The following is a 26,886-nucleotide window of genomic DNA, read 5'->3' on the forward strand; positions in this document are numbered from 1 at the left end:
AACAGCTAAAGGCATCATCTGTCCTAAGATCGAACAACTGAACCGACTCACTGCCCAAGGGACCTGTCCCATGGGCTGAGATGAGGCCTGTATGTGAAGTCTCGGGCTGGAGGATGCCTTGCTGCTTTTGTGGGTGGCGTCTCCCCACCTCCACAGGTACTTCTGGAAGTTCTGCTGCTGGCCCCAGAGCATCTGCATAGCCTGCCTGCACCAGCAGGGTGGCTACCTGGTTTGCCTAGCACTCCCGATGGGCCCTGCAGCTCCTGACGGAGTTAGAGACCACCCTGCTAGTCCCCTTGCGGGAAGCAGATGAGAAAAGGTAATTAGGTTGCAAAGTGATTGTCGCTGTAACATGCAAAGCATGGAGGCTTGTTGAGAGAACAGGGTGTCATACCCACCAGACCCAGCGCTCCCTGGCAACAAGAACATTGCCCAGACTCTGACTCAGCTCTCGCCCCCTTCTGTTCTCAGGACTTTGGGGCCTGTAGCAGCCTCTATCAAAGCAGGAAGGGAGAAGGCTGGAGGGAGGGGGAGGATTTGTGGATGGAGAAGACCTGAGTGCTTAGCTCTGACCTCCTTTCCCCCAGGTTCTGGAGATCAATCACACCACCCTCTACTGTATCCGTGAGAACTGGCTGGATGGTCAGAGACAGTGCCCACCCACTGGATTCACTGCTCTGGTTATGCCCTGTTGCATGTGACAAAGGGAAGGAAAGGGAGCTCTGGGCCTGATGCCTTGGGGCAATGTTGGGTCCTGCCTGGAAGGCCCATATTCTTTCCTTCATGCTTCTCCAATTCAGGTCTCTCTCTTTGGGTTTGGAGCTGCTAAGAAGAGCAGTTGGCTCTGTTACTGGTGGGACCCTCCAAACAGCTGATCCTACTGTTGGTCAAAGAAAGTGTATTTTAGGAAGTTGGAGCAGAAAATCATCTACAGCTAAGAATGTGAGAGGAAGATCGTAGTCTACACTTGAAGACTAACCCTGACCAGGTATCTGGTGGGGAGGGGAGGCCCTAGCCTGAGGTCTAGAGTGGGGGTGAGGGGCTACTGAGGGTTGGATGCGGAGTGAGGAGCAGATATAAATTAGTTTATTACTGAGTGAAGACCTCGCTTGGCTGCCTCTAAAATGCCTTTCATCTGCTGAAAGCTCTCTCCCTGCTCCCAGAAGGTGTGTGGGGCTTAAGGCCTTGGCTTACAACCTACAGATACTGGAAGTGAGAAGAAACTCCAAGGTAAACAACAGGGTCCCTCTGTCAGGCTCCAAGCTACAGAACTAGAGTTGGGGGACCCAAAAAGGTAAGGAACCCAGAGAAATCTCGTTTGTCCCTGAGAACTCCTACCATCGAAAAGGCCAGGTAAGGATTCTGAGCCACAGGGATGTGACTAGAGGCAGGGACCAGCTGGCATCTTGGGGGCCCCAGATTTAGCTCTGGGGGCTTTAAAACGTTTTTTTACTAAGCATCTGTGCAGAGTCCCATGCATGGGCTTTGGAACCAAGCTCCTGCAGTTGTGAACAGCCCCCTTTCCACTGTGTGTGGTGTGACGGGATATAATGGGGCCCGAGCCCCGGGTAAGTAGGTCTGGGGGACTGTGGTGCTGCTCCTAAACTCCCACGTTCTTAGCGGGCCTTAGCTCCATCCCCATGCCTAGGTAAGAGGAATCACAGATTACGGTTGGAGGGCTGGAAGAAGGTCATGCCTGCTTCTTCTTATATTTTTAAAATTTTTATTATCATTATTTTTTATTTACTTTTTGGCTGTGGTGGGTCTTTGTTGTTGCACACGGGCTTTGTCTAGTTGTGGTGCGCGGGCTTCTCATTGTGGTGGCTTCTCTTGTTGTGGAGCACGGGCTCTAGGCATGCAGCCTTCAGTAGTTGTGGCTCACGGGCTTCAGTAGTTGTGGCTCACGGGCTCTAGGGCATAGGCTCAGTAGTTGTGGCACACGGGCTTAGCTGCTCTGCGGCATGTGGGATCTTCCCGGACCAGGGATTGAACCCATGTCCCCTGCATTGGCAGGCAGATTCTTTTCCACTGCGCCACCAGGGAAGCCCTATATATATATTTTTTAAATTAATTAATTAACTTAGGCTGCCCCGGGTCTTAGTTGCGGCATGCGGGATTTTTTTTTTTTTTAAGTTGCGGCATGTGGGCTCATAGTTGCAGCATGTGGGCTCATAGTTGCAGCATGCATGTGGATCTAGTTCCCTGACCAGGGATCGAACCTGGGCCCCCAGCATTGGGACTGCAGAGTCTTACCCACTGGACCTCCAGGGAAGTCCCATGCCTGCTTCTTGAAAGAAAACTGTTCTCTCTTAGGCTTTGAGGAAGTTGTCAACAATAGGTCTTAAGCCTGTACGCTGCCTAAACCAGGGCCAGGCCATAAGTGACAAGTCCTGCCACACTCCATCCTCCTTCCTGGCTTGAGCTATGGCTGGACTACAGGGGGCCACAGTCGGTTGCAGCTGATATGCCCAGAAAGGGACACCCCGAGGCCTTTTACCCAGCGCAGAAGGGGAATGAAGTCAGATAGAACTTCTGAATTCAAGAGGCTGACTGTAGCCAAAAGCCAACTCAGTGTTTTTGAAGTCCCCAGAACATGTTTAAAGTCAAGAACATATGATGGTTCCTCATTATCCATGAGTTCAAATCTAGATCTCAGGGCCCTCCCTCCTCATCCATCAACGCAAACACACCCTGCTAAGGCAGACCAGTCTTCTCACCAGTATGCTTAGCAAACCTCCCAACTCCTCTCCAGCCACCAAGGGCCAGTTCATGCCTTCCTGCCTCAGCCCCTGGAATTTCTACAGCACTTCTAGGCAGCACAAACAACTGTCTCTGACTCATCTGCCTGTTATTGTCAATTGGGCTCAAGCTTCCTGTGGGCAGGGGCTTTGTCTTGTGTATCTTCTGTAGCCCTTCTCTATCAGAATGCAGGCAGATGACAAATGCATGCCACCTGACAGGAATCTTCAGTGAGTTCCTTAATAGATGCCCTTGATGTATGGCTGTTGCCCAGCTACACAGTACAGACAGCAGCAGAGAACAAATGCAAAGACCTAGGGTTTATTGCTGGAGGGGGAGGTGTCCGAGAGGGTGAAGGGCTGGATAATGAGTTCCAGGCGAGAGGCAGCAGACGCCCCTTGGCCAGGGCAAGGTGCTCTCTGGGTGACTGCAGGCCGGCAGCAAGTGTGATGTGCCTCATTCCCATGTGAGTGAGGGCCTTCCCCCAGCCTTGCAGCTTTCCCTCCCTCTTCCTGGGACTTCCAGCTGACCTGGGGTTCCCAGGCTGGGTAACAGAGTCAGAATTTTCTTTGGCAAACAGCAGCTGTGTGGAGGGGCCACGGCCCGCTCTACGGCCATCTGTCTGTCTGTGTGCTCCCAGGTTGGCCCATGTCCTGCCCTCGCTGCAGCTGCTACCTGGAGGCGCCTTGAGCAGCGCTGGGGCTGGGGCACAGCAGGACCGGCCCAGGGGATGTCAGGCTCTGAGTCAGGGACTCGTCCAGCTTTCGGGTCTCGGCCTCCAGGACAGTGGCCTCGGGGGCCTGGGCCACAGCGAGGAGGGAGTGAGAGAGGCTGTGGTGCAGGCCCGCCAGCTCACGGCTTGTCTGCACTGAGCGGGCGACGTAGTCCTGCTTCTGCTTCCGCTCCAGGGCCAGCTGCGCTCGCAGCAGGGCCACCTGGGGGGCAGGGAAACCAAGAGGGTTAGAGCAGCGGAGGGCCTCGAAGCTGCCCCAACCCCTCCTGCTTGGCTCCTGTGGCTCCCGTGAGACCAGTGTTTGAAAGAACGCCTCACCCACGAATCTCAGGATCAGGCCTTACAGCGTTTGGGGGACGGGCTGCTGGGAATCAGAGAATCCAGTGATTGTCAACCCTGGCTGCCCAGAAGACTCAGAGAGAGAGCTTAAAAAAAAACAACCAGGGCTTTCCTGGTGGCGCAGTGGTTGAGAGTCCGCCTGCCGATGCAGGGGACACGGGTTCGTGCCCTGGTCCGGGAGGATCCCACATGCCGCGGAGCGGCTGAGCCCGTGAGCCATGGCCGCTGGGCCTGCGCGTCCGGAGCCTGTGCTCCGCAACGGGAGAGGCCACAGCAGTGAGAGGCCCGCATACCAAAAAAAAAAAAAAAACAACAAAAAAAACAACCAGACTATTCACACGTTTACATGTAATAAAATGCCCAGATTTTAAGTACATTTTGACCAATTTCATAACATACAAACCCATATATAACCACTATCTCAATCAAGATACAGAATGCTTTAACCCCTGCAGAAAGCTCCATCGTGCCCCTTTTGGAAGGTTTTAAGAAATTTTCTGACTTAATTAGACAGGTGTGAGGCCTGAGCATCAGTAGTTTTTTCAGAGCCCCCCAGGTGGTTCTAACATGCAGCCAGGGTTGAGAATCATTGATTGACCCATTTCTCAAGATGAGTATACTGAGGGCCCCAGGAGGTGAAGTTATTGGGAGGTCAGGGCACATCCAGGACTAGGGTGGGGCAACAGATGCTCCTAGGGTGCAAAATTTAAGGAGGAGCTCCAGGTCAACAGTGAGGCCTGTCTTGCCTCCCCCTAGTCTGGGCCCTGTCTCAGCGATTGCTTTGTATGAGTTTAAGAAAATTCAAAGTAATAGCTTAGGTCTAGCTGTATAGTCAGGCCCTGCCAGTAGTGACTACTGATTTCTGAAACAGGTTCAGAAATCAAAATTCTACAGTTCTAATTACTCCTGGGCCTTGAAAGACAGGGTGAACCTTTAGGGGAGGCCTAAGAGGCAAGAAGGCACTTTACACAGTTTCCCTGAGCTTGGCCTGAGCTCTAGGGTATGGATCCTGGCACTGGTGCCAGGCAACTCTGCCTGGTGCGCTGGGTGCACAGGAGGGCAGAGGAGGCCAGGATGCTTCTGCGTGCTTTAGTCTGTCCTCTTAGATTCTTCATCTGCTCCTCTGCCTTTTCCTTTTCTTTCCTAAGTAGGAAGTCTGGGGCCTGGAGTGTGCTTTCTTCCCCAGTCCCACTCTAAGCATGTGGGAGGTTAAGTCCACTCAGTGTGGGAGGTGGAGTTGAGATGGGGCTCTGCTTGCCTCCCACGAGGACTGAAGTTCTCTAGGCAGGAACTATTTCCCCTCTCCCTGCTGGAGGTGCACAAAGGGCCAAGCACATAGCAGACACCAAAGCCTTGCTGCCTGAGTGCATGGGAAGGAAGAAGGGCTTAGAAAAATGGATCCTTCCAGAACGTACCTCTTTCTGCAGTTCAGCCATGTGCCTGGCATCTGAGGAGCCCTTCTGTCCTCCTCTTCCATCCTGTGGAAGACAAATGCCATTCCTGTTGGAACAGCCCACCCACCAGGGTGTGTGCAGGCCTCCTCACAGTCCTGGGGACCAGGGCAAGGGCTATGGGCCAGAAGTGCCTGAACTCAGATTGAACTCTTTGGGGCACCATGGCCCTGGGGCAAGGAGAAGCCCCAGAGGGCCCAAACCAACCCAATGGAGACCTGAGGCCAAATGTCCCAAAGGCCTGTATGGGACTGGCTTCTTTGAGGTACCTCTTGATTTAAAGTTCAGCACACACCTGCTTCGTGCTAGCCCTGGTCCGTGAGCTAAGGATGCAGAGGACAAGTAAGACAAGGGGCCTGTCCTTTGGGAAGCCTTCCTTGAAGGAAGGGGGATGGAGGGTTAGGAGGTGCTCAGCCACCAGAAACAGTCCCTACCTGCCAGGCCCCAGGGCTGTCTACTGATGGGTATAACTCAACTAAAAGAGTGCTGGTTTGTGGTGTCTTCCCCCAGATCCTTCTGGCCCCAGGAAATACCCTGGACCCTTATCTTGTAAATTCAGTACTGCAAAGGGCAAGGAAGTCTAAGAGGTCTACGAAGCTGCTATCAAGCTCCTAGGAACATCCAGGTCTGGCAAGCACCACCCAACACCTACATGCAGGGAGAGACCAGAAGCCCCATGAGGCCTGCTCCTGGGAGCCTGAAGCACTGGTCTGGGGGGGCAGGTGGACTGCATATCAGTGAAGGCTGTGTTCCTCAGAATGCAGGGCTGACTCCAGCCCCGCCCACTGATGTTGGGCCTCTTTCCTGGGTCAGGGACAGTGCTGGGTGGGGCAGAGCCCGGTCAGGAGGGGCCCCACGGAATGGCTGGAGTGGCTCCTCCCCTTGCAAGGGGAGCCTGGGATACGCACTGCAGAGGGCTGTTTCTAGTGGCTGGGCTTGGGCTCTCCTGAGGCTGCAGTCAATGAAACAGACAAACCTTCTGGGTGGGTGATGGTGCCGTGGCTTCACCGCTCTCCAGGACGCCCGCCCGCGATGCTCGCAGGGAATCCCTCTTCAGTTTCCTCCGCTCTCGCTCCACCTGCCAAGATGCGAGTGAGAAGTCAGGGCTGGGCTTGGCTCTGGGTCTGGAGCAGAGCCGCCTTTTTTGAGAGGAGGCCGGTGTGAGGGTGGGGCAAGTGTAAGGGGCCAGCAGCCACGGGAAGCTGAATTGGGCTGAGGAGAGCACTTGCTGGGGCAGCCCTGAGTGCAAAGTGCTGCTGCGGCACAGGAGGTGGGGCCGGCCTCCCGAGCCTTTGAAGCAGGGCCAGCAAACCTTTTCTGTAGTATTTTAGGTGCTCTGGGCCATTCGATCTGTCACAGCTACTGCAGTGTCTCCAAACAGCTGTATTTTCAGAAACGGGCAGTGGGCCGAATTTGGCCCCTGGGCTATAGTTTACTAACCCCTGCTCTGGGGGCTGCATGAGAAGTGGAGATGCATGCCCAGCGGACCGGGGAGGGAGCTGAGGACAGGAGTCACCCACCTGCTCCAGGGTGGTCCGCAGCTGGGCATTGTGGTGCTGCAGTCGGCTTCGGTCAACCTCCAGCCGCGCCACCGCTCGCTGCAGATGTTCAAGCCTCTGCTCCCAGAGCTGCTTCTCCTCCACCTCAGGACTCGGCTCAGCCTTCGCCCCCGAGACCTGAAGGAGAGACCTGTCGGTCTCACCCGGGCAGCCCCTCACACAGGTGGGGGACAGATAGAGGGCAAAGAACTAACCTGGCAGGTCTGGGCTTCAGGGACCCAATTCCCAGGGCAAGGGGACAAGCCCCTGGACAGGCGCTCCCTCCTGGGCCATCTGCTCCCACCAGGCCCCCAGCTCACCTCTTCCAGCTGGGCACCGGGGTCTCCTCTGGGCCCCTGTTTTGCTCCGCTGGTCAGGCCTGGGTTGTGGAGTCGCTCCTTCTCCAGAGCTTGTCTGCTGAGCTCCAGCTCATCCTGGGGTGAGTCACACCATGACGACCTCATATCAAGACCCACTCCACCCTCCACCTTCAACAATTTTCTCATCAGGTTATAGTCTTACTTTTCCTGGCACCTCTGAGTTATTCTAGTGAATAACTTTCATTTTACAGGTGGATAAAACAAAGGAGCAGAGAGGGAGCTTCCCAAGGATACATGGTGGACTAGGACTAAAACCTGTCTCATTTTATTTATTTACTTTATTTTAATTTTTATTTTTTTTGGCCGCGCCGTGTGGCTTGTGGGATCTTAGTTCCCCGACCAGGGACTGAACCAGGGCCACGGCAGTGAGACCCTAACCACTAGGCCACCAGGGAACTCCCATCTTAGATTTCCCCTAAGCTAAGCGACAACTGGGAGCACTAGGTGTTGTGGAAAGAGCATGGACTCAGGAATCACATAGAGCCGGGGATCGTGTCACCACGTATTGGCTATATGACTTGGGTCAAGATATGAGCTCTCTCCAAACCCCAATTACCTTGTTTGTAAAATGACCACAATGAGGACTTCCCTGGTGGTCCAGTGGTTAAGACACCGCACTCCCAATGCAGGGGGCATGGGTTTGATCCCTGGTCAGGGAACTAAGATCCACATGAAGCGTAGATTAAGCCTCTGGGATTAAACCCCTTTAGATAAATGGATAGACTAGCGCTAGATATTTTCTAGGCACCCTAGGGTTCATAAATGGTAAAGGTCAAGAGGACAGACAGAGAAGGGGAACAGAAAGTACACGTGTGGGTGGAGGCTGTCTGGGAGAGAGAAGGAGCTTAGTAGTACGAGGCCAGCCTGCTTAGGTCTAACCCTAGCTGGATGACCTTGGACAGGTTACTTAACCTCCCTTAACTGCTGTTCCTCAACTATAAAACCTACTTCTCAGGGTTGTTGTAGAAGAAAGTGAGAGTAACAGTTCCTGGCTTGTAAAATGCTTAAAGTAAAAAATGGTGCTACTGGGCTTCCCTGGTGGCGCAGTGGTCGAGAGTCCGCCTGCCGATGCAGGGGACACGGGTTCATGCCCCGGTCCGGGAAGATGGGAAGATCCCACATGCCGCGGAGCGGCTGGGCCCGTGAGCCATGGCCGCTGAGCTGGTGCGTCCGGAGCCTGTGCTCCGCAAAGGGAGAGGCCACAACAGTGAGAGGCCCGCGTATCGCAAAAAAAAAAAAAAAAAAAAAAAATGGTGCTACTATATAAATGTCCATTGACAGATGAATGGATAAAGAGGCAGTAAATAACAATGGAATGCTACTCAGCCATAAAAAAGAATGAAATAATGCCATTTGCAGCAACATGGATGGACTTAGAGATTATCATACTAAGTGAAGTAAGCCAGACAAAGACAAATATCATATGGTATCAGTTATATGAGGAATCTAAAAAAAAAATGATACAAACGAATTTATTTACAAAACAGAAATAGACTCATGGACGTAGAAAACAAACTTATAGTTACCAAAGGGAAAAGGGGGAGGAGGGATAAATTAGGAATTTGGGATTAACGTACACACACTACTATATATAAAGTAGATAAACAACAAGGACCTACTTTATAGCACAGGAAACTATATTCAACATCTTGTAATAACCTATAAGGGAAAAGAATCTGAAAAAGAATATATCTCCTTATATATATATATATATATATATATATATATATATATATATATATAACTGAATCAACTGTACTTCGATTTTAAAAAAATGATGCTACTGTGATGAAGGGCTGTTTCTGAAAGGTGTCCCTGAGTGTTTCGGGTATGGGAGGACCCTGACCTGAGCTTCATTACTGAGTAACTACTGCTCAGTAACTCAAAAGTATGGACAGGAAGTGCCTTCCCACCCACCTACGTATCTGACTTTTTCTGTGCCCGTAAGAACAGGCCTGGAAACAGGAAAGGAGTCCCACTTACTGAATGCCTTTTTCCTGTGCACTTTATTCACATTATCACTTTTTGGACTCAAAATCGCTCTATGGGGCTGGTACTATCATTCTGTATTTTATCAATGAGAAAACCAAGAGTCAGAGAAGTAAAAGCACTTACTTCAGGTCACACAGCTAATAAACTGCAGAACTGTATTTCAAATCCAAGAACTCGACTCCAAAGCTCATAAATGTAACCCCTTGTCTGCATATTGCCTTTTCACCAGAGCAGAGCTTTGGGGGCTCCCAGAAGGCAAGTCCCTGCAGGGCCGTGTGTCTGAACTGAGGGCGGGGGTTCTCTAGGGCTCACCTCGGGTCAAAGGACCAGGATATAGAGTCAACTTCCCAGGAGAAATGGGCTGGGTTCCTCTTGGCAAAAGAGATAATACTATGTCCACTAGTCAGCCCAGCTTTCCTGATGGCCCACTCTGCAGACCTTGCACTCAGTGCAGGGTGCAAAGATGACTGAGACGTGGCCGTGACCTGAGGCTAAAGGTTAGACCCTAAGGTCACTTCCTCTGTCACTCAACATCCCACCTAGAGGAGCCCACTCCTCCTGACTGCTGACAACTCCAGAGGCTCGGCCCCTAGCCTCAACCTCACGCCTTAACTTCCGATCACGTTAGCAGATCTGCCTGCTGACGTGTGCACTCGCTTGGCCCCACAGGTACCTCGCTCCATTTCCAAACTGAACCCACTGTTCCACCCCGCGTCCCCAAACCTGCCTTTATCCCAGTGAGCAGAAACCTGGGTGCTGCCTTTGATTTCTTTCTGTCTTTTCTTTACTCCCTTCATCTCTTGGGCAATCACCTGCTGGAAATCCTGTGAACCTCTAGGCCCACCCACGTGTCTCCATCCACACTTCCTATCTCAGGTCACCACCTGTCCACCGACTCCCATTACAGCCTCCTGGTCAGTCTCCTCAGGTCTACAGTTGCTCCCCCGACAGCCTGAGCCATCTTTCTGAGCTATATATCTGATCGTGTCACTCCCCTGCCCCAAACCCTTCATCCACTTCGCACTGGTCACCCAGGTCCTTAACATGCTGACAAGCCCTAAATGATGGCCCCCTGCTGTCTTCTCTTCTCTTGCCAGAGCCTCTTCTCCGTCCCAGGCAGCCTGAACTCCCTCACAGATACTCCACGCTCTCTCTCCTCCTTCTTCCTCCCCCTCCCCCAATCTGTGCTCAGCTCTTTCCTTACTGGTCCCTTCGGATCTGATCTTCAACACCACTTCTACCAGGAAAGGTGGGGTGTTCCCTCTGGTATGCTCAGAGCACACGAAACTTCACGTGTCAGGCACCAACCCTAATTAGGCACTGCATTATAATTGCTTTTCCACTAGACCATCAGCTCTAGGAGGGCAGGGACTGTGGACACCACATCTTCCCCCACCGCACTGGCACAGTAACCTGGATTCCACTCTGTTGAGGTGCTCGTGACCTCAGCTTTCTCACACCCTGAGGTGCAGACAGCCCCGGAGCCCAGGCAGACCAGGCTCTGCCCCAGCCCTTACCACCCACGGGGTGACTCACCTGCAGTCTCTGCTGTTCCGAGTCCCGCTCCAGGACAGAGGCTTGCAGGAACAGGGCTACCTCCTGCAGACTGCTAACGCTGGCCTTGCTCTGGGCCAGGGACAGCGCCAGGTCCTGGGCCTTCTCCCTCCACTCGATCTCCCTGGCCTCCGTCTGCCTCAGGGCCACCTGCAGTCGCTCCAGCTCCCGCTGCAGCCTGGGCCCTGAAGAATCAAGTGTGGAAGATGGCTCCTCCCCTGGGGAGGCTCTGTGGCTGGGGGGCGAGTCCTCCAGACCCTTCCTTGGCTGGGCCTCCCTCAGCTCCAGGATCTCCTCTTCCTTTTGGGCTAGAGTCCACCGTAGCTCCCTTAGGCTCTCACGAAGGCCCCTCGTCTCTTCCTCTTCTCTCTCGTGCCTCGCCTCCTGCTTCTCTTGGGTCGCATCCTCTAGGCCCCGCTGGGCCAGAGGCTTCTCCAGCAGCTCTCCCTGCCTCCTCTGGTGTCTCAGCTCTTCATCCCTCTGGGCAAGTGCCTCCTGGAGCTGCCGCACGGCCTCCTGGTGTCGGAGGTCCTGGTCTTCGATCTCACCTTCCCGCTTCCTCAGGGCCTCCTTCAGCTGCTGGGCTTGTGCCTGGCAGGAGTCCAGGGCAGCCTGCAAGGTGGCCGTGCTGGCCTCCAGGCTGCGGCTCAGCTCTGCCTGCCCAAGGAGATGCTGCTCTTTCTCCTGCAGGGTGGCCTGAGCCTTGCTGAGGGCCTCCTGCAGAGCCTCAGCCTGGCCCCAGGCAGCCTCCTCCCGACACTGGGAGGACTGGCCATCTGCCCGTAGGGCCTCCAGCTCCCGGTCCCGTTCCTGGAGCAGCACCTCTGCCTGCAGCCAGCTGTCCCGCAGGGTCCTGGCCTCCGCCTCATGCTCCTGGGCCTGCTCGGCACACTGTTGCTGGAGGGCCAGCAGAGCCTTCTCCTGCTCCCGCGACTCAGCCCTTAGGTCACCCAGCACCTCCTCCAGGGCCTGGACCCGCTGTCCCTCCACTGCCAGCTCTTCCTGGAGCCTCCGCGCGTGTCCCTTGTGGTCCTCCAGCTCAGCCTGGCACTCCTTCAGTGTGGCGTGGGCCTGATCCAGAGCTCGCTGCAGTGAGCCCGCCTGTTCCTTCACGCTCTCCTCCTGGCCCTGGGCCTGCTGCTGCTGGTGCTGCAGGGCCTCGAGCTCCCGGGCCCTCTGGGCCAGGGCTCTCTGGGCCTCGTCCAGCTGACCCTGAAGTGCCTGCTCTTTCAGCTCCCCCTGCTCCCTGGCTTCCTGCTGGTGCCGCTGCAGGACCACTATATCCTGCTCCCGCTGGGTCAGGAGTAGGCTGGTCTCACCCACCTTCCTGTGGAGGCCCTGGAGTTGCTGCTCCAGCTGGCCCTTGCACTCCTCAAGTTCCTGGATACGCTCCTGCTGGCATTCCAACTCCTTCTCCTTATCACGCAGGATCAGCTTCATGTGCTCCAGACTCCCTCGCTGAGCTTTACTCTGGCCCTTCCCTTCCTCTGCCCGCTCCTGCATCAGCTGCCTCTGAGAGGCCAGCTCCCGGCCTCGTTCTCTCAAGGACAGCTTGATCTGCTCCAGGTCCTCCTCCAGGATCTTGGTCTGCAGAGTCCTCTGATCTTCCAGGACCTGAATCCTTTCATTCAGCAGCACCATCTCCTGCTCCCTCCTCTCCAGGTCCTGAGTCAGATGCTCTTTCTGCCTCTGCAGCTCCTTGATCTGGTCTTGCTGGGACGTCACCTCCCGGTCCTTCTCCTGGAGCTCTCTTGCCAGGAGGGTGCTCTGGCTCTCCAGCTCCTGGATCTGGCTGCCCTGCACCTGCAGCTCCCGGCTCCTTTCCTCCAGGTCCAGTGTAAGGTGGGTCAGAGCCACCCTCTGCATTTCCCTCTGGCCCTCCAGCTCCTCGATCGCCTTTTGCTGGCATTCCACTTTGTGATGGTTTTCCTCTAGTTCCAGGGCCAGGCGTTCCGTTGTAACCAGCTGCTTCTTCAGGTCCTCAATCTGTCCTTTCTGGGACTCAATCACTTGGGCCTTCTTCTCAAGTTCCAGAAGCTGATGCTCCAAGACGTTCTTCTGTGCCTCCTGGTCCTTCTCAAGCTCCTCGATCTGCTCCCTCTGCAGAGTCAGCTTCTGCTCTCGCTCCTGGACGGCCGTGGGAAGATGCTCTAGAACAGACCTACACTCCTCCAGCTCCCGAATCTGTCCTCGCTGCAGATCCACCTCTTGGGTCCTCTTCTTCAGGTCCAGAGACAGCACTTCCAAAGCCGCCTTTTGCATTTCCCGTTGCTTCTCCAGCGCCTGGATTTTTCCCTGCAGAGTCTCCACCTCCTCTTCTCTTTCAGATAGGGTCTGGGCCAGGCGAGCCAGATTCTCCTGCAAAGCCTTCCCCTGGGCCACCTTCAGCTTGCTCTGCTCCTGCAGGGCCTGGGCTCGCTCACGCTCACTCTCCACCTCCTCGTTTTTCAGTTTCAGTGCTGAGCGCACAGTTCTCAGGTCTTCCTCCAGGACCCCGGCAGCGCTTGCCTGAGCCCTGGCTTCTGCCACAGATGCTTGGAGATGTTCCACCTGGGCAGTCAGGTTCTCCTTGGCCGCCTGCAGTAACTCTCGCTCATTCTGGAAAACAAGATGCAAAACCACCTTCAACTATACTTCCCTGAAACTGTCACTCCAACACAGGCCGTTCCTTTCCTTCCTCTGTGGCACCAGCATTGTCAAGGATTTGGGCAAAAGGAACTGGGTGTTCCACTAAAGCTGATACTGTAAAAGAACATCCCTACCACACCCCTGGGCTCTGCTGTGCTCAGAGGGGAAAACCTGGTGCAAATGAGTCATCCCAGACTCTAGTCCTTCAGGGAAAGGGACAAAAATCTCAACCTCAATTCAGAAAAAGTAATTAAAGGAGGATTCACTAGGGCCTTAATAATGGCCCTCAGGGATGTGGAGAGAGCCAGAGAAACAGAGACACTGCTGAAGGAAGCTGGACACTACATATGGATGGGGTATGACCGTGGGCCAGGATGGGCTCGATCCTGGGCCCTGAGGGACTAACTCCTGAAGCAACCCCTCCCCCAAACCAGAAACACCTTACCTGGGCTTCTATTGCCTGGAGCTCTGCTTGCCGTAGGAGACTCTGGAAGGATGTCACAGTTTCACGCAGCTCCCTCAGCTCAGATTCTAGGGAGTTCTGTTTTCCTTCCCACTTGGATTTCTCTTTGGGAAGACAGGTAGTGGAGGAAGAACCATGATTGGAGGAAAAGAGGGATGTAGAGGCAGATGGAAGATGGGGAATAGAATCAAAGGAGGAAAAGGCCAAGAAGGAGAGAATTACATCCAGTTTCATAGAGGCATCACCCGTCTGCCAGCTGCTCCTGTCTGTCTAGGCTCCCTGCTGCTTCCAGACTCGTGTCTGCACCTGCTGCCCAGCCCAGCCCAGCCCAGCCCAGCCCAGCCCAGCCCAGCAGGGCCTGACAATCATCCTAGCACTTCCCATCCCGATCACACGGATTCTCAACCTTGGATTCCAGACAGGGTTGAGCCAGATGATGTTGGAGGTCCTTTCCAGTCCCTAATTCTATGATTTTGCAGAGGTTCCTAGAAACCAGGGTTGCTCTGCTGGGTACCCTCCATTTCTGCAAAATGCACCAGAACCCAACTGTATGTGTGTGGCTCTCAGGGAACCATCTCGGATACTTTTAAGACCCAGACCCACTCCCCACGCTGTCTTCTTCCCTTCTACAGTTGAGCCTTGAGTCACAAGACCCTCCCCTCTCCTTTCCTTTCCTAGTAGTCACCACCCTTCCTAGCCCTTGGCTGTGGCAGTTTCTCCCCAGATTCCCCCCTCTTCCTATCTCCCAAACAAGCCCATAATCCTTCTGCTGTAAAAGGTTAATCATTTGAGAACATAGTTGGAGATAACAAAATAAGTCACACTGATAAATGATGAAAGATATAGAATTTTAGTGTTCTTATAGACCTGACCTTAGGTTGTCAGTTTTTAAATCTTCACAGAAAAAACAGAAGCCTAGCTAGCAACTTCCCTCAGTTCACCAAATCTGTTCCTCCTAATCCCTTCTTCCAGGACGGCTCTCAAAGGCCAAGCAAAGTACAAAAAATAGTTCACGGGGGTCATCGCCCCTTTGGAGACGCCTCTAGGTAAATCTCACAGTTGTGGGTCAGCAGTAAGGAGTGGCTCCCAGGCCTGATCCCGCCCCTCTGGGCTTCCTGCTTTTCCTCTTTCTTCTCCCCCAAACCCACCCCTGCCTTAAACTTCTCACCTTCCTGGTTCTGGGAGAGCTGTCTCTGCAGAGCCTGCAATTCTGTGTGGACCTGGTTCTTCTCAGCCTCTGCATCAGTGAGACGCTGCTCCAGCTTCCGGGCCTGATCCCTCAGATCATCCTGGGAAAGAAAGGGTGTGGAACTCAAGTTCCTCATCGTCCACAAAGCCGCCCCAGTTCAGGGCCCGATCCCTTTCTTTCCTCAGCCTCTGTCAGGGTCTGCCATCACGGACCTACTCTCAGATTGCTGGGTTGTTTACCTCTGAACTCATGTGCATTTGGCTCCTGGAAGGGATGGCAGGCTCTGCTCCAGTTGGCTGGAGCCTAGGGTTCCCCTTCTGACTCGTCTGTCTTTGAAACAGAACTCCTGCTGAAGTCTTAGCCCAGGGTCACCTCTCCTCTCCCCAAACTCCTACTTCAAAGCTTAGCTCAAAGGTCATTGCTTCCCTCCTTCTGACCCTCCCAATTGTCCCTTCCTCCTATTATTATCATGTACATCTGTTACTGATCCAATTATTTCTATCATTTCTGCTTTATCTCAGGATGCAGTCTGGTTGCTCAGCCCTGTCACAAGCCTTCTTGAGGGCAGAGAGCAGGTCTTTCTCCTTTTTGTATCCCCAGCTCAGAGTGGCTGGCATATAGGTGACACTCAATTTTTACTGACTGATGGGTTCACTGTGAGGTAGGATCTGGGGGACAGTTCAGTCTTAGGCCTAGAATGTTCCTATGAACGGCAACTTCAAACCTCAGTGATCCCCAATTTGTCAGGTTTTTCTTGGAGGTCTTGGCACACAAGAACAATTCACGGCTGAGAGGAAAATGACGCAAAACAGTATCACAGACCTACACAGAGTATCACAGTTTACAGGGCTCACTCGAGTCCCTCACTCATTTATTCCTCACAGCCCTGTGAGGCAGGCATGATTTGCCTTACTTTACTAGTGAAACCAAGGCCCAGGAAGCCAAATGCTTTATTCACAGTTGCCAGGTAGTAAGTGATAGAGGTGGAACTCATCCCAACTTTACGTCAGAAATAAAACAGGTCAAAGTGCTTCACAAGTCTTTTTCAGTGTAGGTTAAGAGCCTAAGGAAGGAGAACAGAGACACGTACCCGGGCCCGCTGCGTCTTCCACAGGTCTTGGTGAAGCTTCTGGAGGGCAGATGCCACCGCCTCAGCTGAGAGAGCCGTCTGGAGGGGCCATCTCTTAAAGAGGATCCTAGCCCCATTCTGGTCTGAAAAAATGAGGAAGCACCTCCTGACCTGGCTGCACTATGAAAAGAAACAGCCATACCTCCCGGACCTGGCCTTGGCCTTCCCACCCATCCCTCTTCTCCTCAAAGAACCCCTTCTCAGCAGTTTGTTCATCATGCCCTGTCTGCATACCTACGTGCCAGGCACTGTGATATGCACTAGAAAATGCTATCATTTGTTAGGCATTTAATAAGTGCCAGGAACTGTGTGAACGATTTTATTTGTCATCTCATTAACTCCTTAAAAAAATCCCAAGAGGTAAGTACTTTTTCTAAAAAAAAATTATTTTTTTTGGCTGCGTTGGGTCTCCGTTGCTGCGCTCGGGCTTTTTCTAGTTGCGGATGGAGGGGGCTGCTCTTTGTTGCAGTGTGCGGGCTTCTCATTGCGGTGGCTTCTCTTGTTGCGGAGCATGGGCTCTAGGCGCGTGGGCTTCAGTAGTTGTGGCACATGGGTTCAGTAGTTGTGGCTCGCAGGCTCCAGAGCACAGGCTCAGTAGTTGCAGCGCACGGGCTTAGTTGCTCCGCGGCATGTGGGATCTTCCTGGACCAGGGGTCGAACCCGTGTCCCCTGCATTGGCAGGCGGATTCTTAACCACTGCGAAACCAGGGAAGTCCCGGTAAGTACTTTTAACACCCTCATTTTATAGTTGAGAAAATCAAATTCAAAGAGGAGAGGTGACTTGCCCAAGGGCACACATCTAGCAAATGGCCGAGCTGGGGTTCAAACTCTGATTGAATTAATCCCAGAGTCTGTGGCCTTGGCCTTGATGAGTATTGCCTAAGGAACTGCATTCCCTTTCCTTCTACCCTGGGAGCTAGGCCTGGCTTTGACCAAAGGACTGAGTTCCTGGATGGCTGCCTCACCTGGCTCAGGGCACCAGAGGGAGGAAGCTGAGTCTCCCCCACCACTCAGCTCAAGCCTGCTCTCATAAGGAGACCCCAGGGCCTGCTGCAAGACAGAACAGAGGCTGGCCAGCTGGACCTGGGCCTGGTGCCCAGGCTGCTGTCCCGCTGCCACGGCCTCCAGCTGGCTCTCCGTGCTGCGCAGTCGCAGCTGTAGTTGGGCTGCCTTGGTTTCCTGGGCCCACAAGGAAGCTTGTAGCTGCTGTTCTGTCACTCGAGCTGCCTCTAGCTCCTCTAGCAGCTGTGCTTCCTGGGCCAGAAAGTCAGCCTCCTTTTCCTTCACCTCCTGCTTCAGTAATTCCACCTGCCAGAGAGGAAGTATGGTCACTCTGAGCAGGGAACGGACACCCTCTCCCCAGACCCTCCCGGGCCTGACCCCACTCAATCCCTGTGTAAACCTTGACTGGGGCTGGGAGGATTTCAGTAGGCTCAGCTCTCCGGCAGGAAGGGAGGGCTCCGGAGTGAGTGTGACCCTAGGTCTAACCTACATGCCCACCTACAGACTCCTGACACATGGGCCTGGGCTATGCAAATGGGCTTTGGCCCTGGTCCCCCTGGCAACTATGCCAGCCCCCTGCTATGATTAGAAATCTGCCTGAAACGCTGACACTGAGCCTAAAAGACCAGTCACGATAATAATGGCTACCATTTATTGAATGCTTACTGTGTTCCTGACACTTTATATACTCCTGTGATGATTAAGAATTATCATCCTTGTTTTATGGTTGAATAAAGTGATGTTTGCACAACCAGGAAGCAGTAGAGCTGGGAGTCACACCCAGGACCGTCTAACAAGCACACCTGGGTCCTCATCTGCCGCAGTCTACATCTAGCTCTTACTCCCTCATTATTCTCCTCCCAGTTCCATCTTTCCTCTGTGCACAAGGTCTGGGGTCCTGCTGTGAGCAGACCGAGTCCCTGGAAGCAAGAGGCTGCCACTGACCCCATGTGGAGTAATACTTGTTCCCCCTGCTGTGTCTTGCCAGGCAGACCAGGCACACTTGGCAGCGGCTGGGCTTGAACCAGGCCTGCGTGAGTTCTGCCCCTCTGGGCACTGTGTTCTTGGCCATCAGGTTCCCCACAGGGTCCGTTCTCAACTCTGGGTCAGGTTCCCAAGCCCCACCCAGCCCGGTCCTGGCTTCCCCTTCCTGCCGGGGCTGCTGAGGTCCCAGTGTGACTGAGCAATCACCTGCCGACTCCAGAAGCAGGTTTCCACCAAGGAAGAGGGCTCTTTGTGGGGTGGGAAATACCTGGGCGCTGAGCTCTTTCTGCCCTGCCTGGGCCTCCTGCATGTCCTGGCGCAAGGAGCTCAGCTCTTGCTGTCGAACAGAGTCAGCCTCTTGTAAAACAAGGAGTCTCTGTTCCTTTTCCGCCAGCGACAGAGTCAGGCTAAAAAGAGAGGGTTCAGAGGGCTGGGTCATTCTCTCAGGGAATGAAGAACTACCTTCTCATCTGACTGCTCTAACACAGCATTAATAATTAATAGAAACAGTGATGATAATGATTCCAGGATAACAATAAAAGCCTCCATATACCGAGCACCTACTGAGTGCTCCTAGTCCTTCATGCATATAATATTTCATTTCAACCTCAGTTTATTCTTCTCTGGCAAATTCCAGGAATATCTATACAATACCTCAAATTCAACATGTCCAATTCTTCCCATCCCCTCTGCACCTCCCCTCCCACCAGTCACTCCTACTCTGTTCCCCAGCTCACTGAATGGCACCTCCATGCACACTTAGAAGTCTTGACCACATCACAGCATCCTCCCCTCATCCCACCTGAGTCCACTCTAAGACTACAAATAACTGATTCCAACTCCCCTAACACCCTTTAAACCACTTCCCTCCTCCTCTTCCCTACGACCCTACCTCGGTTCAGCTTTAGTTCTCTTATCTGGACAATTGTACCAGTCTCCTACCTTGTCTTCCCGCCTCTAGTTTCATCAACAAAAGGATTTCTCCCTCCTCAGACTCCAGGGAACATAATCTGCAATACTTTCCTTTGGGGGTTATTTGATTAACGTCTTCCCCACAAAACTATAAATTCTACTGAGGCAGAGACTCCATTGTCTTAATATATCCCCAACCCCTGGCATACTGTCTGGTGCGCGCTACGTGTTCTCTAAATATCTGCTAAATGAATGAAGCATGAGCTTTGGAGACAAGGACCGTGCCCTCTCCACACAGCTACCTGTACAACCCAGAGCTGGAGACAAGAGAGGTTAGGTGCCCTGAGCAAACTGTCAACCTCACAGTGACCCCTGGACCCAGACAGGCAAAAGCCAACTCCACAGCCTGTCTAGGCTACCTGGCTTTCTCTCTCTCCAGCTCCTTCTGAATTCGGCTACACTCCTGGGCCTCTCTCAGCTTCTCCTGACCCTCCTGGTCCACCAACCTCTGGGAGTCTTCCTTGGAAACCAGCTGAGACTTCAAGTCCTCCACCTGGAAAGTCAAGGGCACGAGGACCAAGGGCAGGAAGGTTGGTGGGAGGATGCTTCTCACCTAGGGCTTTAGGGTCCTTCAAGGTTTACCAGAGTCACCAGCCCATTCTCAAAGCTCTGCAGGTTCTGCCAACCCTTACATGCTGTTCTTAACCACCTCCCTCTGCCAGTACCATCCAGCCTAGTCCCCTGTCTCCCCAGCCTCGCATATGCTGTATAGAGGCAGGCACAAATAAAAACCTTGGCTGAATGTAGCTCTGTCCAAAGGCCAAGTGATGAGCAAGTGATTGTGTTTTTTTTTAAATAAATAACCCCAACATCATCTGATATAGGATTTTGAGAAGGAAAAGCAATCTGGGATAAAAATACTGGATCTATGGGGAGGCTGGATCTATGGGGCTGCCAAGAAAATATGAGGTCTGTGGTGCCCACTGAGAGAGGTTACTAACTACCCCAGGGATCTGGGAGGCACGTGCACAGCTCTGAGCACCCTTCACTTTTCCACTCAGTACTGGGGCTTCCCCTCCCCCTCCCAGGCTCAAGCAGCCAAGGTTCCCCCGTCCTGCCAGAGGGAGTGGGAGAGCCTGGCTGTGCTGGGGAAGGGTGCTGGGCTGGGAGAGAGGAGCAGGGACCTGCTTCTGCAGGTCTATCTTATCCTGCAGCAGGGTGCCGCCCTCTTCCTGGAGGGCAGCAAGGCTGTCTCTGTGCTGCTGGGCTGCCTGCTCCAGCTCCCGCCGAGCCTCCTGGAGCTGGGTCTGCAGCATCCCAGTGGTCTCCTGCAAAGGGAGAAGACAGCAGGGAGCAGAAGAAAGCTTCCTTGGTCTTGAAATCCATGTTACAGAAATCCGTGTTGTATAAATACTGGTTTTTTCGTTGGGTTGCCAAAAGCTGAGGCAGGGCCCAGCTATCCACGTTGTTTCCATGATACTCTGTCACCTCAAGTCCTCACCTCCTATTCCCTCTTCTCCCTCACCAAGTGCACTGCTCACCCAGGCTTTCTCGGCCAGGGTCCCTTACCCAGACCACTGCAGCAGCCTCCTGCTGGGTGTCCCTACTTCCACTGCATGCCACCATGCCCACACGCAAACACAAACACACACAAACTTCTCCCCTCGGCAGCTAAAGTATTTTAAAAATATATATGTAATAAATCATGCCCCACTCTGCTTTTTAAATACCATCCAGCATGTTCCCACTGCCCTTAGAACAAAGTCCAAGGTCCTACCACGGCTGACAAAGGGCTCCTGCCCCCAAGCTTATCGTGCTGCCTCCTGTCTGTCCTGAACTGTCCCAGGCCCTTTCTGCCTGTCCCAGGCCCTTATGATAGCTATATCCTCTGCCTAAACTGTTCAAGTGGCTGGCTTCTTTTCTTTTCCTTTTAATGATTTTATTGAGATTCAATTCACATACCCTACAATTTACTCATTTAAAGCATACAATTCAATGGTTTTAGTATATTCACAGAGTTGTGCAACTGTCACCATGATCATTTTTTACCATTTGCATCACCTCCAGAAAGAAATCCTGTACCCTCCCCATCCCCCATCCTCACTCCCAACTACTCACCTACTTTCTGTCTGTGTAGATTTGCCTGTTTTGGATATTTCCTACAAGTGGAATCATACACTGTGTGGCTTCTTGTAACTGGCTTCTTTCACTTAGCATAATGCTTTCAAGGTTCATCCTTATTGTTCTACGGGTCTGGCTCGTCAACCTTAATGGCTCAGCTCAAATGCCATTTTCTCAGTGAGGCCCTCCATGACCACCTTGTCCAAAGAGGCCTCCTTTGAATCACTCTCAATTACATCGTCCTATTTATTTCCTTTACAGCCCTTATCACAACCTGTAATTATCTCACTTATTCTGTGTCTGCTCTGCCACTAGAACTCCATGACTGTCAGGTTCACCGTTGTGCCACATCTTTCTGTTGGTCAAATGTCAGCACCTAGGCAGGGCCCGGTGCAAAGGAGTGCCAAAGAGCAGGTCAATGTGAATGAATAAATCAAGGCTGCCTCTTCTCCCTTGCCCAGACCACCCTCCATACCTGCTCCTTTAACTGCTGAACCTTCATGTCCTGCCTCAGCCGCTCCAGCTGTTGGCTGGCATCTGCCAGCTCCTTCTGGGTCTGCAGCAGTGTCTCCAGGAGGGACACTCTCTCCTTCTCTGTTTCAAGCTGCATCTGTGGAGGGGTAGGAGGGAGAGGGCTTGCTGGGTTAGGGGTCACCATGCTCACCCACTAGGCCACATGTACAGGCCAGCTGCTCTAGGGCTCTTCTAACAAATGGGGTTGGGGCTGAGGGCGAAGGAAGGCCTGGACCCACTGACTGAGAGCCAGGAAGTACGAAGATTGCTGCTGGTTTGCAAGCTGACAGGATGTGGTAAACGACGGCCCTCCCTCAGGAAGTAGGACATACCGCCGGCCGTGCAGCTGACGGTACCGATCACCTGCTCACGGGGAGCAGAGTGGGAAAGGAAGTGGCCCAAGGTAGGGGGATCACAGGGTGGACGTGCAGCCCAGTCCTCGCAGCTGCCCACCTGGCACAGGGCGCTCTCGGCCTCGGCCTGTTCTTCTGCCCTCTGTGTCCGCATGGCCTCCGTTTCTGCCTGCTGTTCCCTCAGCCTCGTTTCCAGCTCCACTTTCTCCCTCTCCAGGCTCTCCAGAGCCTTATCCAGTTCCTGCTGGTGCCAGGAGCGCTCTCTCTCCTGGTCGTACGAAGGAAGCACCGTCAGAGCCGCGGGGGTGAGGAGAGGAGGCACAAGGAGAGCCGGATTGGGGCAAGAAGCCTACTACTGCTCACCAGCTGTGTGACCCTGGTGCCTCACGTGACAAGCCTGCTTCCTCATCTGCGAGGTGAGGCTAATCATCCTGCCTTGCCCATCTCGCCAAATTTTACGAGGATCAAATGAGATTTATTTTAAAAAAATCAAATGATATAATACATGGGAAGGTGTTTTCTAAAGCGCAACTGTCCTTCATATAAGCTACAAATATCTGTTATTTTAAAGCAAGCACGTCATGGCTGGTGGCTGTCACAGCGAACTGAGGTGGCGGACTCGCTCTCTGCTGTCCCCCCTTCCCCTGCTCAGGGTGACAGGGTTAGCCTCCCAAAAAGCCAGGCCAAGCCTGTCTCCTATACAAGAGTGTTGTATCAGATGGGGCATCCCGGTCCTCCCAGAGGTCCATCAGTGACCGACACCTTCCCTGATCTCCTAGACGAATCCAGCCCCTCTATTAGTATCTCAGGATGGTGGTGAAGGGCACTGGAGCCAGGCTGCCTAGGTTACAGTCTTTACCCCAGTACTACTAGTGTGACCTCAGTTCATTTCTATCGCATCTCTGTGCCTCAGTTTCCTCATCTATAAAAACGGGGACAGGGAATTCCCCGGCGGTCCAGTGGTTAGAGCTCTGCGTTTTCACTGCTGAGGGAGCAGGTTTGGTCCCTGGTCCGGGAACTAAGATCCCGCAAGCTGCACGGTGTGGCCTAAATAAATAAATAAATCCTGTGTAAAAAATAATAATAAAATTAAAAAAATTTTTTTTTTAATGAGGATAACAACAGGGTCCTCCTAGGGTTGTTCTCACGAGTGAAGAAAGTCGTGTAAAGCACTTTAAGTGGTGCTGAGCACCCAGAAAGCATTCAGTAGCCAATAGCTCTCATCATCTTCATCACCTTTCCTTTAAAAAGTTTGTAAGTCTGTAGTTATCCACGTTTAGTGGGAAGGCCTCTAGTGTTTCACCCCTTTCCAACATTGTCTTGTGCACTCTCCCCTCGCTCGCTACACTCTGGCTGCACTGGCCTCCTTTCAGGTCCTGGAGGATACCACACACCTCCATTCCTCAAGGCCTTGACTCATGCTTTTCTTCTCCTTGGACCGCTCTTCCCACCCCACCGTCACTCATGGCTTAAATGACACTTCCTCACAGATGCCTTCCCAGACCATACGCTCAAAACGGTCCCGCTTTGTTCTTCTTCTATCACCCAGTTCTTTTTCTTCATAGAACTTCCATCATCAGTTACTCATTTATGTATTAATTTATTTAATACCTATCTTCCCCCAAGACTTGAAGCTCCATCAGGAGAACCATGTCTCCTTTGCTCTCTGCTGTATCCTCAATGGCCAGCATCGTGCCTGGCAGACAGTAAGAACTCAGCATTGCTTGAATGAATCACATTTCAGCTACTGGACTATTAAGATGCTTAAGAACAGTGATCTATAATACCACAGTTAATAGAACAGCTATGAATATCAAATCATACACTCTGGTTCAAAAAGCCAACTGTAAGAATATGGGAAAGATGAATTTAATAGTAGTTAAGTGTTAAAACAAAACAAAACAAAACTGACCTATTTGCTCAATATGAGTTAGAAGTGTGTTATGGCTACCAGAAGAGCTAATTCTGTGATGTCCAGGAAGTAACAGTCAAGCATTGCTGCCTAGTTTGTGGATCAGAATACTCTGCACACTGGTTCATGAGTGATGTGTATCATGCCTGGAGGAAAGCAACCATGTTGGTGAGGTATTTCAAGCAAATCTAAGGCTGATTTGTTTCAGGTAATAGATTTTGGCTCAACTTAAGGAATAATTTTCTAATAACTAGATCTATCTAAAAATAAATGGGCATGCCAATGGATGGAATACAACAGAAGCTAAGCAACCCTTGGAAGGGATATTGTAGAAGTGGACATAGCATAAATGCTAAGAAATGGTTAATCCCTGCTCTACCACTTCTTAGCCAGGTAACCCTGAGTGACTTCTCTAAGTCTCAGTTTCCTCACTAGGTGGTTGTGTAGGCTATCTGAAATAACGTGACTAGCATTCAGCATGGTACCTGGCATGGGAGAGTGCTCAGTAAGTAAGTATCCACTATCACTGCTATTAAAGGGGATTCAGACACTAGATGGAAGAATGGAGAATATAACCCCTAAGAGGAGTTTTTCTAATTGGTAGGATTCCAGGACAAGGCAGGCACTGTTAAAACTAACAGACTCTCTGGGAATTCCCTGGCGGTCCAGTGGTTAGGACTCTGCCAAGGGCCTGGGTTCAATCCCTGGTCAGGGAACTAGGATCCTGCATGCTGTGTGGTGTGGCCAAAAAACAAAAAACTAACAGACTCTCAAGAGTTATGAGGGCTTTCAACCCTTTGAATCAGTAGGGAGATCATGAAGTCAGACAATCAGAAGTCAGGGGGATTATCTGACTGAGAAGAAAAGAAAAGATGGAAGAGACTTTCTCATGATTCAGGTGTGGTCATGAGATGGTCAGTCCTTCCACGGATACCAAGTCTACGTCAGGTGGTAGCATATCATTCAGAAGTTTTACAGCTTCTTTTACTTGTAGGGTTTTCAGTGGGTGGTATGCCTGATTCTTGCTGGGAAACTGAACTGCCTCTGGACACTGGTCATTCAATAAATATTTTGAAGTACCTACTATAATCTAGGCACATAATTCTAAAAAGAGGCAAACTTCTGGCTACCATCTTGCCAACAAGTCTGCCTTGTAATAACTATCAAACCACAAATACACACAAAGCACAAGTCAACTTCCATTTCCAGAAATCTGACAAACAAGCTCTCTGAACCCTCCACCTGTAAAAGGGCAAAACAAACTAACAAACAAAAAAAATGCCAATTTAACTATTAAGTATATATTTTAATGTATCACTGAGCCAGCAGGAAAATAATGAAAATTTCATTGGAGCCAAAATCAAAGGAAGACTTGTGATCTAAAGAGGTAAATGAGCACAGAACAGGCTTTCCACTGGAGGTATTTACTATACCTAATAACCTTGAAATTCATTTTCTGGCTATGTGGGCAAAGAAAACAGAAAACAAAGGGTGGGGAGCCTGATAGGGGACATAAGGCTGGACCTCCAAAGGGCTATCTGGGGTGAGGAGACTATGGCACGTGGGCCAAACCTGGCCCCGTGAGCTAAGAGTGGTTTTTATGTTTTTAATGGTTGATAAGAAGTCAAAAGAAGAATAAGACTTTGTGACATGTGAAAATTATATGAAATTCAGTTTCAGTGTCCATACATAAAGTTTTATTGGAACACAGCCATGCTCATTTACATACATGTTGTTTACAGCTGCTTTTACACTAGAGCAGCAGAGAAGAGTGAGTGTGACAGAGACTGTATGGTCTACAAGGCCCAGTGTGGCTCTTCAGAAAAACACCCCCCATCCCTGGGCTACAGTCCTCAGTAAATGGATAAACCTGAGAGAGGGAGAAAAGGGGAAGAAAAAGGGAGAGAGAAAAAGTGGGGGAGAGAGAAAACAAAACACTGTACAGAAGGGAATAGCAAGAAAATTTGTTTTAACCTTCACAAAGGGTTATATATATATATCACTTGAGAATTCATAACCATAAGCTGGTCTTCATGTGGATTCAGGGCCTGAATGTGGCCCAAAAACTTTAAACAGAAATTGTACTTTAAGGCGGTCTTGGGATGCTAGTCCTTCAGCTTCCTCAGAGAAGCAAAAGCAAATCTCTGAGGAAAATCTCCTTGGCCTCAGGCCTAAAAGGATTCCCACAGAAAAATTTCCAGAGAACATGAGTTCACAGTCAGGAATCACAAAACACATAGGGGCCAAGGTCATCAGTGACAGCCAAGGGAAACAACATATAACAGAGATCCAAAAATATTTTAGGTGTTGGAATTATTAGACAGCATAAAAGTATGTTTCACGTGTTTAAAGAATAAAAGAGGGGACTGCAAATATAAATTAGGGAGAAGACACTAAAAAATGACCAAGAAGATTTGAAAAAATAACCAAACAGAATGTTGAGAAATAAAATATTTAATAAATAAAATTTAAAACTTGGTGAATAGACTATAAAGCAGATAAGACACAGTTGAAAAGGGAAATTAGTGAATAGAAGAGGGATCTAAAAAAACATCACCCAGAATACAGTGTAGAAAAAGTACACATGGAAAATGTAAGACAGAAAGTTAAGATATCTGAAGGTTACACCAAGTTCTAACATACAACTAATTAGAGGCTTCTCAATACCAACAACGGAATGATCAGTGTGCTGACAGAAAATAACGGTTACCTTAGAATTTGTACCTGAATTTCATACCCAGTGAAACTATCTTTCAAGAATAAAAGTCGGGGCTTCCCTGGTGGTGCAGTGGTTAGGAATCCGCCTGCCAATGCAGGGGACGCGGGTTCCAGCCCTGGTCCGGGAGGATCCCACATGCCGCGGAGTGACTGGGCCCGTGAGCCACAACTACTGAGCTCACGTGCTGCAACTACTGAAGCCCATGCGCCTGGAGCTGGTGCTCCGCAGCAGGAGA

At 51.6% G+C, this 26,886-nt stretch overlaps 1 protein-coding gene across 9 annotated transcripts in view; it reads right to left on the reverse strand.

Moving 5' to 3' along the window:
• Positions 1–3,044: 3,044 nt before the first annotated feature.
• CEP250 (centrosomal protein 250) overlaps positions 3,045–26,886 on the reverse strand; it is a 49,192-nt gene continuing 25,350 nt past the window's right edge. For all 9 annotated transcript variants that reach the window (XM_067012303.1, XM_067012302.1, XM_067012299.1 and 6 more), the window contains 15 exons: positions 22,121–22,288; positions 21,630–21,764; positions 20,218–20,361; positions 19,453–19,586; positions 18,390–18,528; positions 17,101–17,443; positions 16,097–16,218; positions 14,986–15,106; positions 13,800–13,921; positions 10,709–13,324; positions 7,121–7,234; positions 6,783–6,938; positions 6,239–6,340; positions 5,227–5,289; positions 3,045–3,674 (listed from right to left, as the gene is read on the reverse strand). In XM_067012303.1, the coding sequence (XP_066868404.1) occupies positions 3,411–3,674; positions 5,227–5,289; positions 6,239–6,340; positions 6,783–6,938; positions 7,121–7,234; positions 10,709–13,324; positions 13,800–13,921; positions 14,986–15,106; positions 16,097–16,218; positions 17,101–17,443; positions 18,390–18,528; positions 19,453–19,586; positions 20,218–20,361; positions 21,630–21,764; positions 22,121–22,288 (4,743 nt within the window). In that variant the 3' untranslated portion in view covers positions 3,045–3,410. The remainder of the gene's footprint in view (positions 3,675–5,226; positions 5,290–6,238; positions 6,341–6,782; positions 6,939–7,120; positions 7,235–10,708; positions 13,325–13,799; positions 13,922–14,985; positions 15,107–16,096; positions 16,219–17,100; positions 17,444–18,389; positions 18,529–19,452; positions 19,587–20,217; positions 20,362–21,629; positions 21,765–22,120; positions 22,289–26,886) is intronic.

The sequence above is a fragment of the Kogia breviceps genome, chromosome 14 (genome assembly GCF_026419965.1).
Source record: "Kogia breviceps isolate mKogBre1 chromosome 14, mKogBre1 haplotype 1, whole genome shotgun sequence".
In the NCBI taxonomy this organism is placed as follows: Eukaryota; Metazoa; Chordata; class Mammalia; order Artiodactyla; family Physeteridae; genus Kogia; species Kogia breviceps.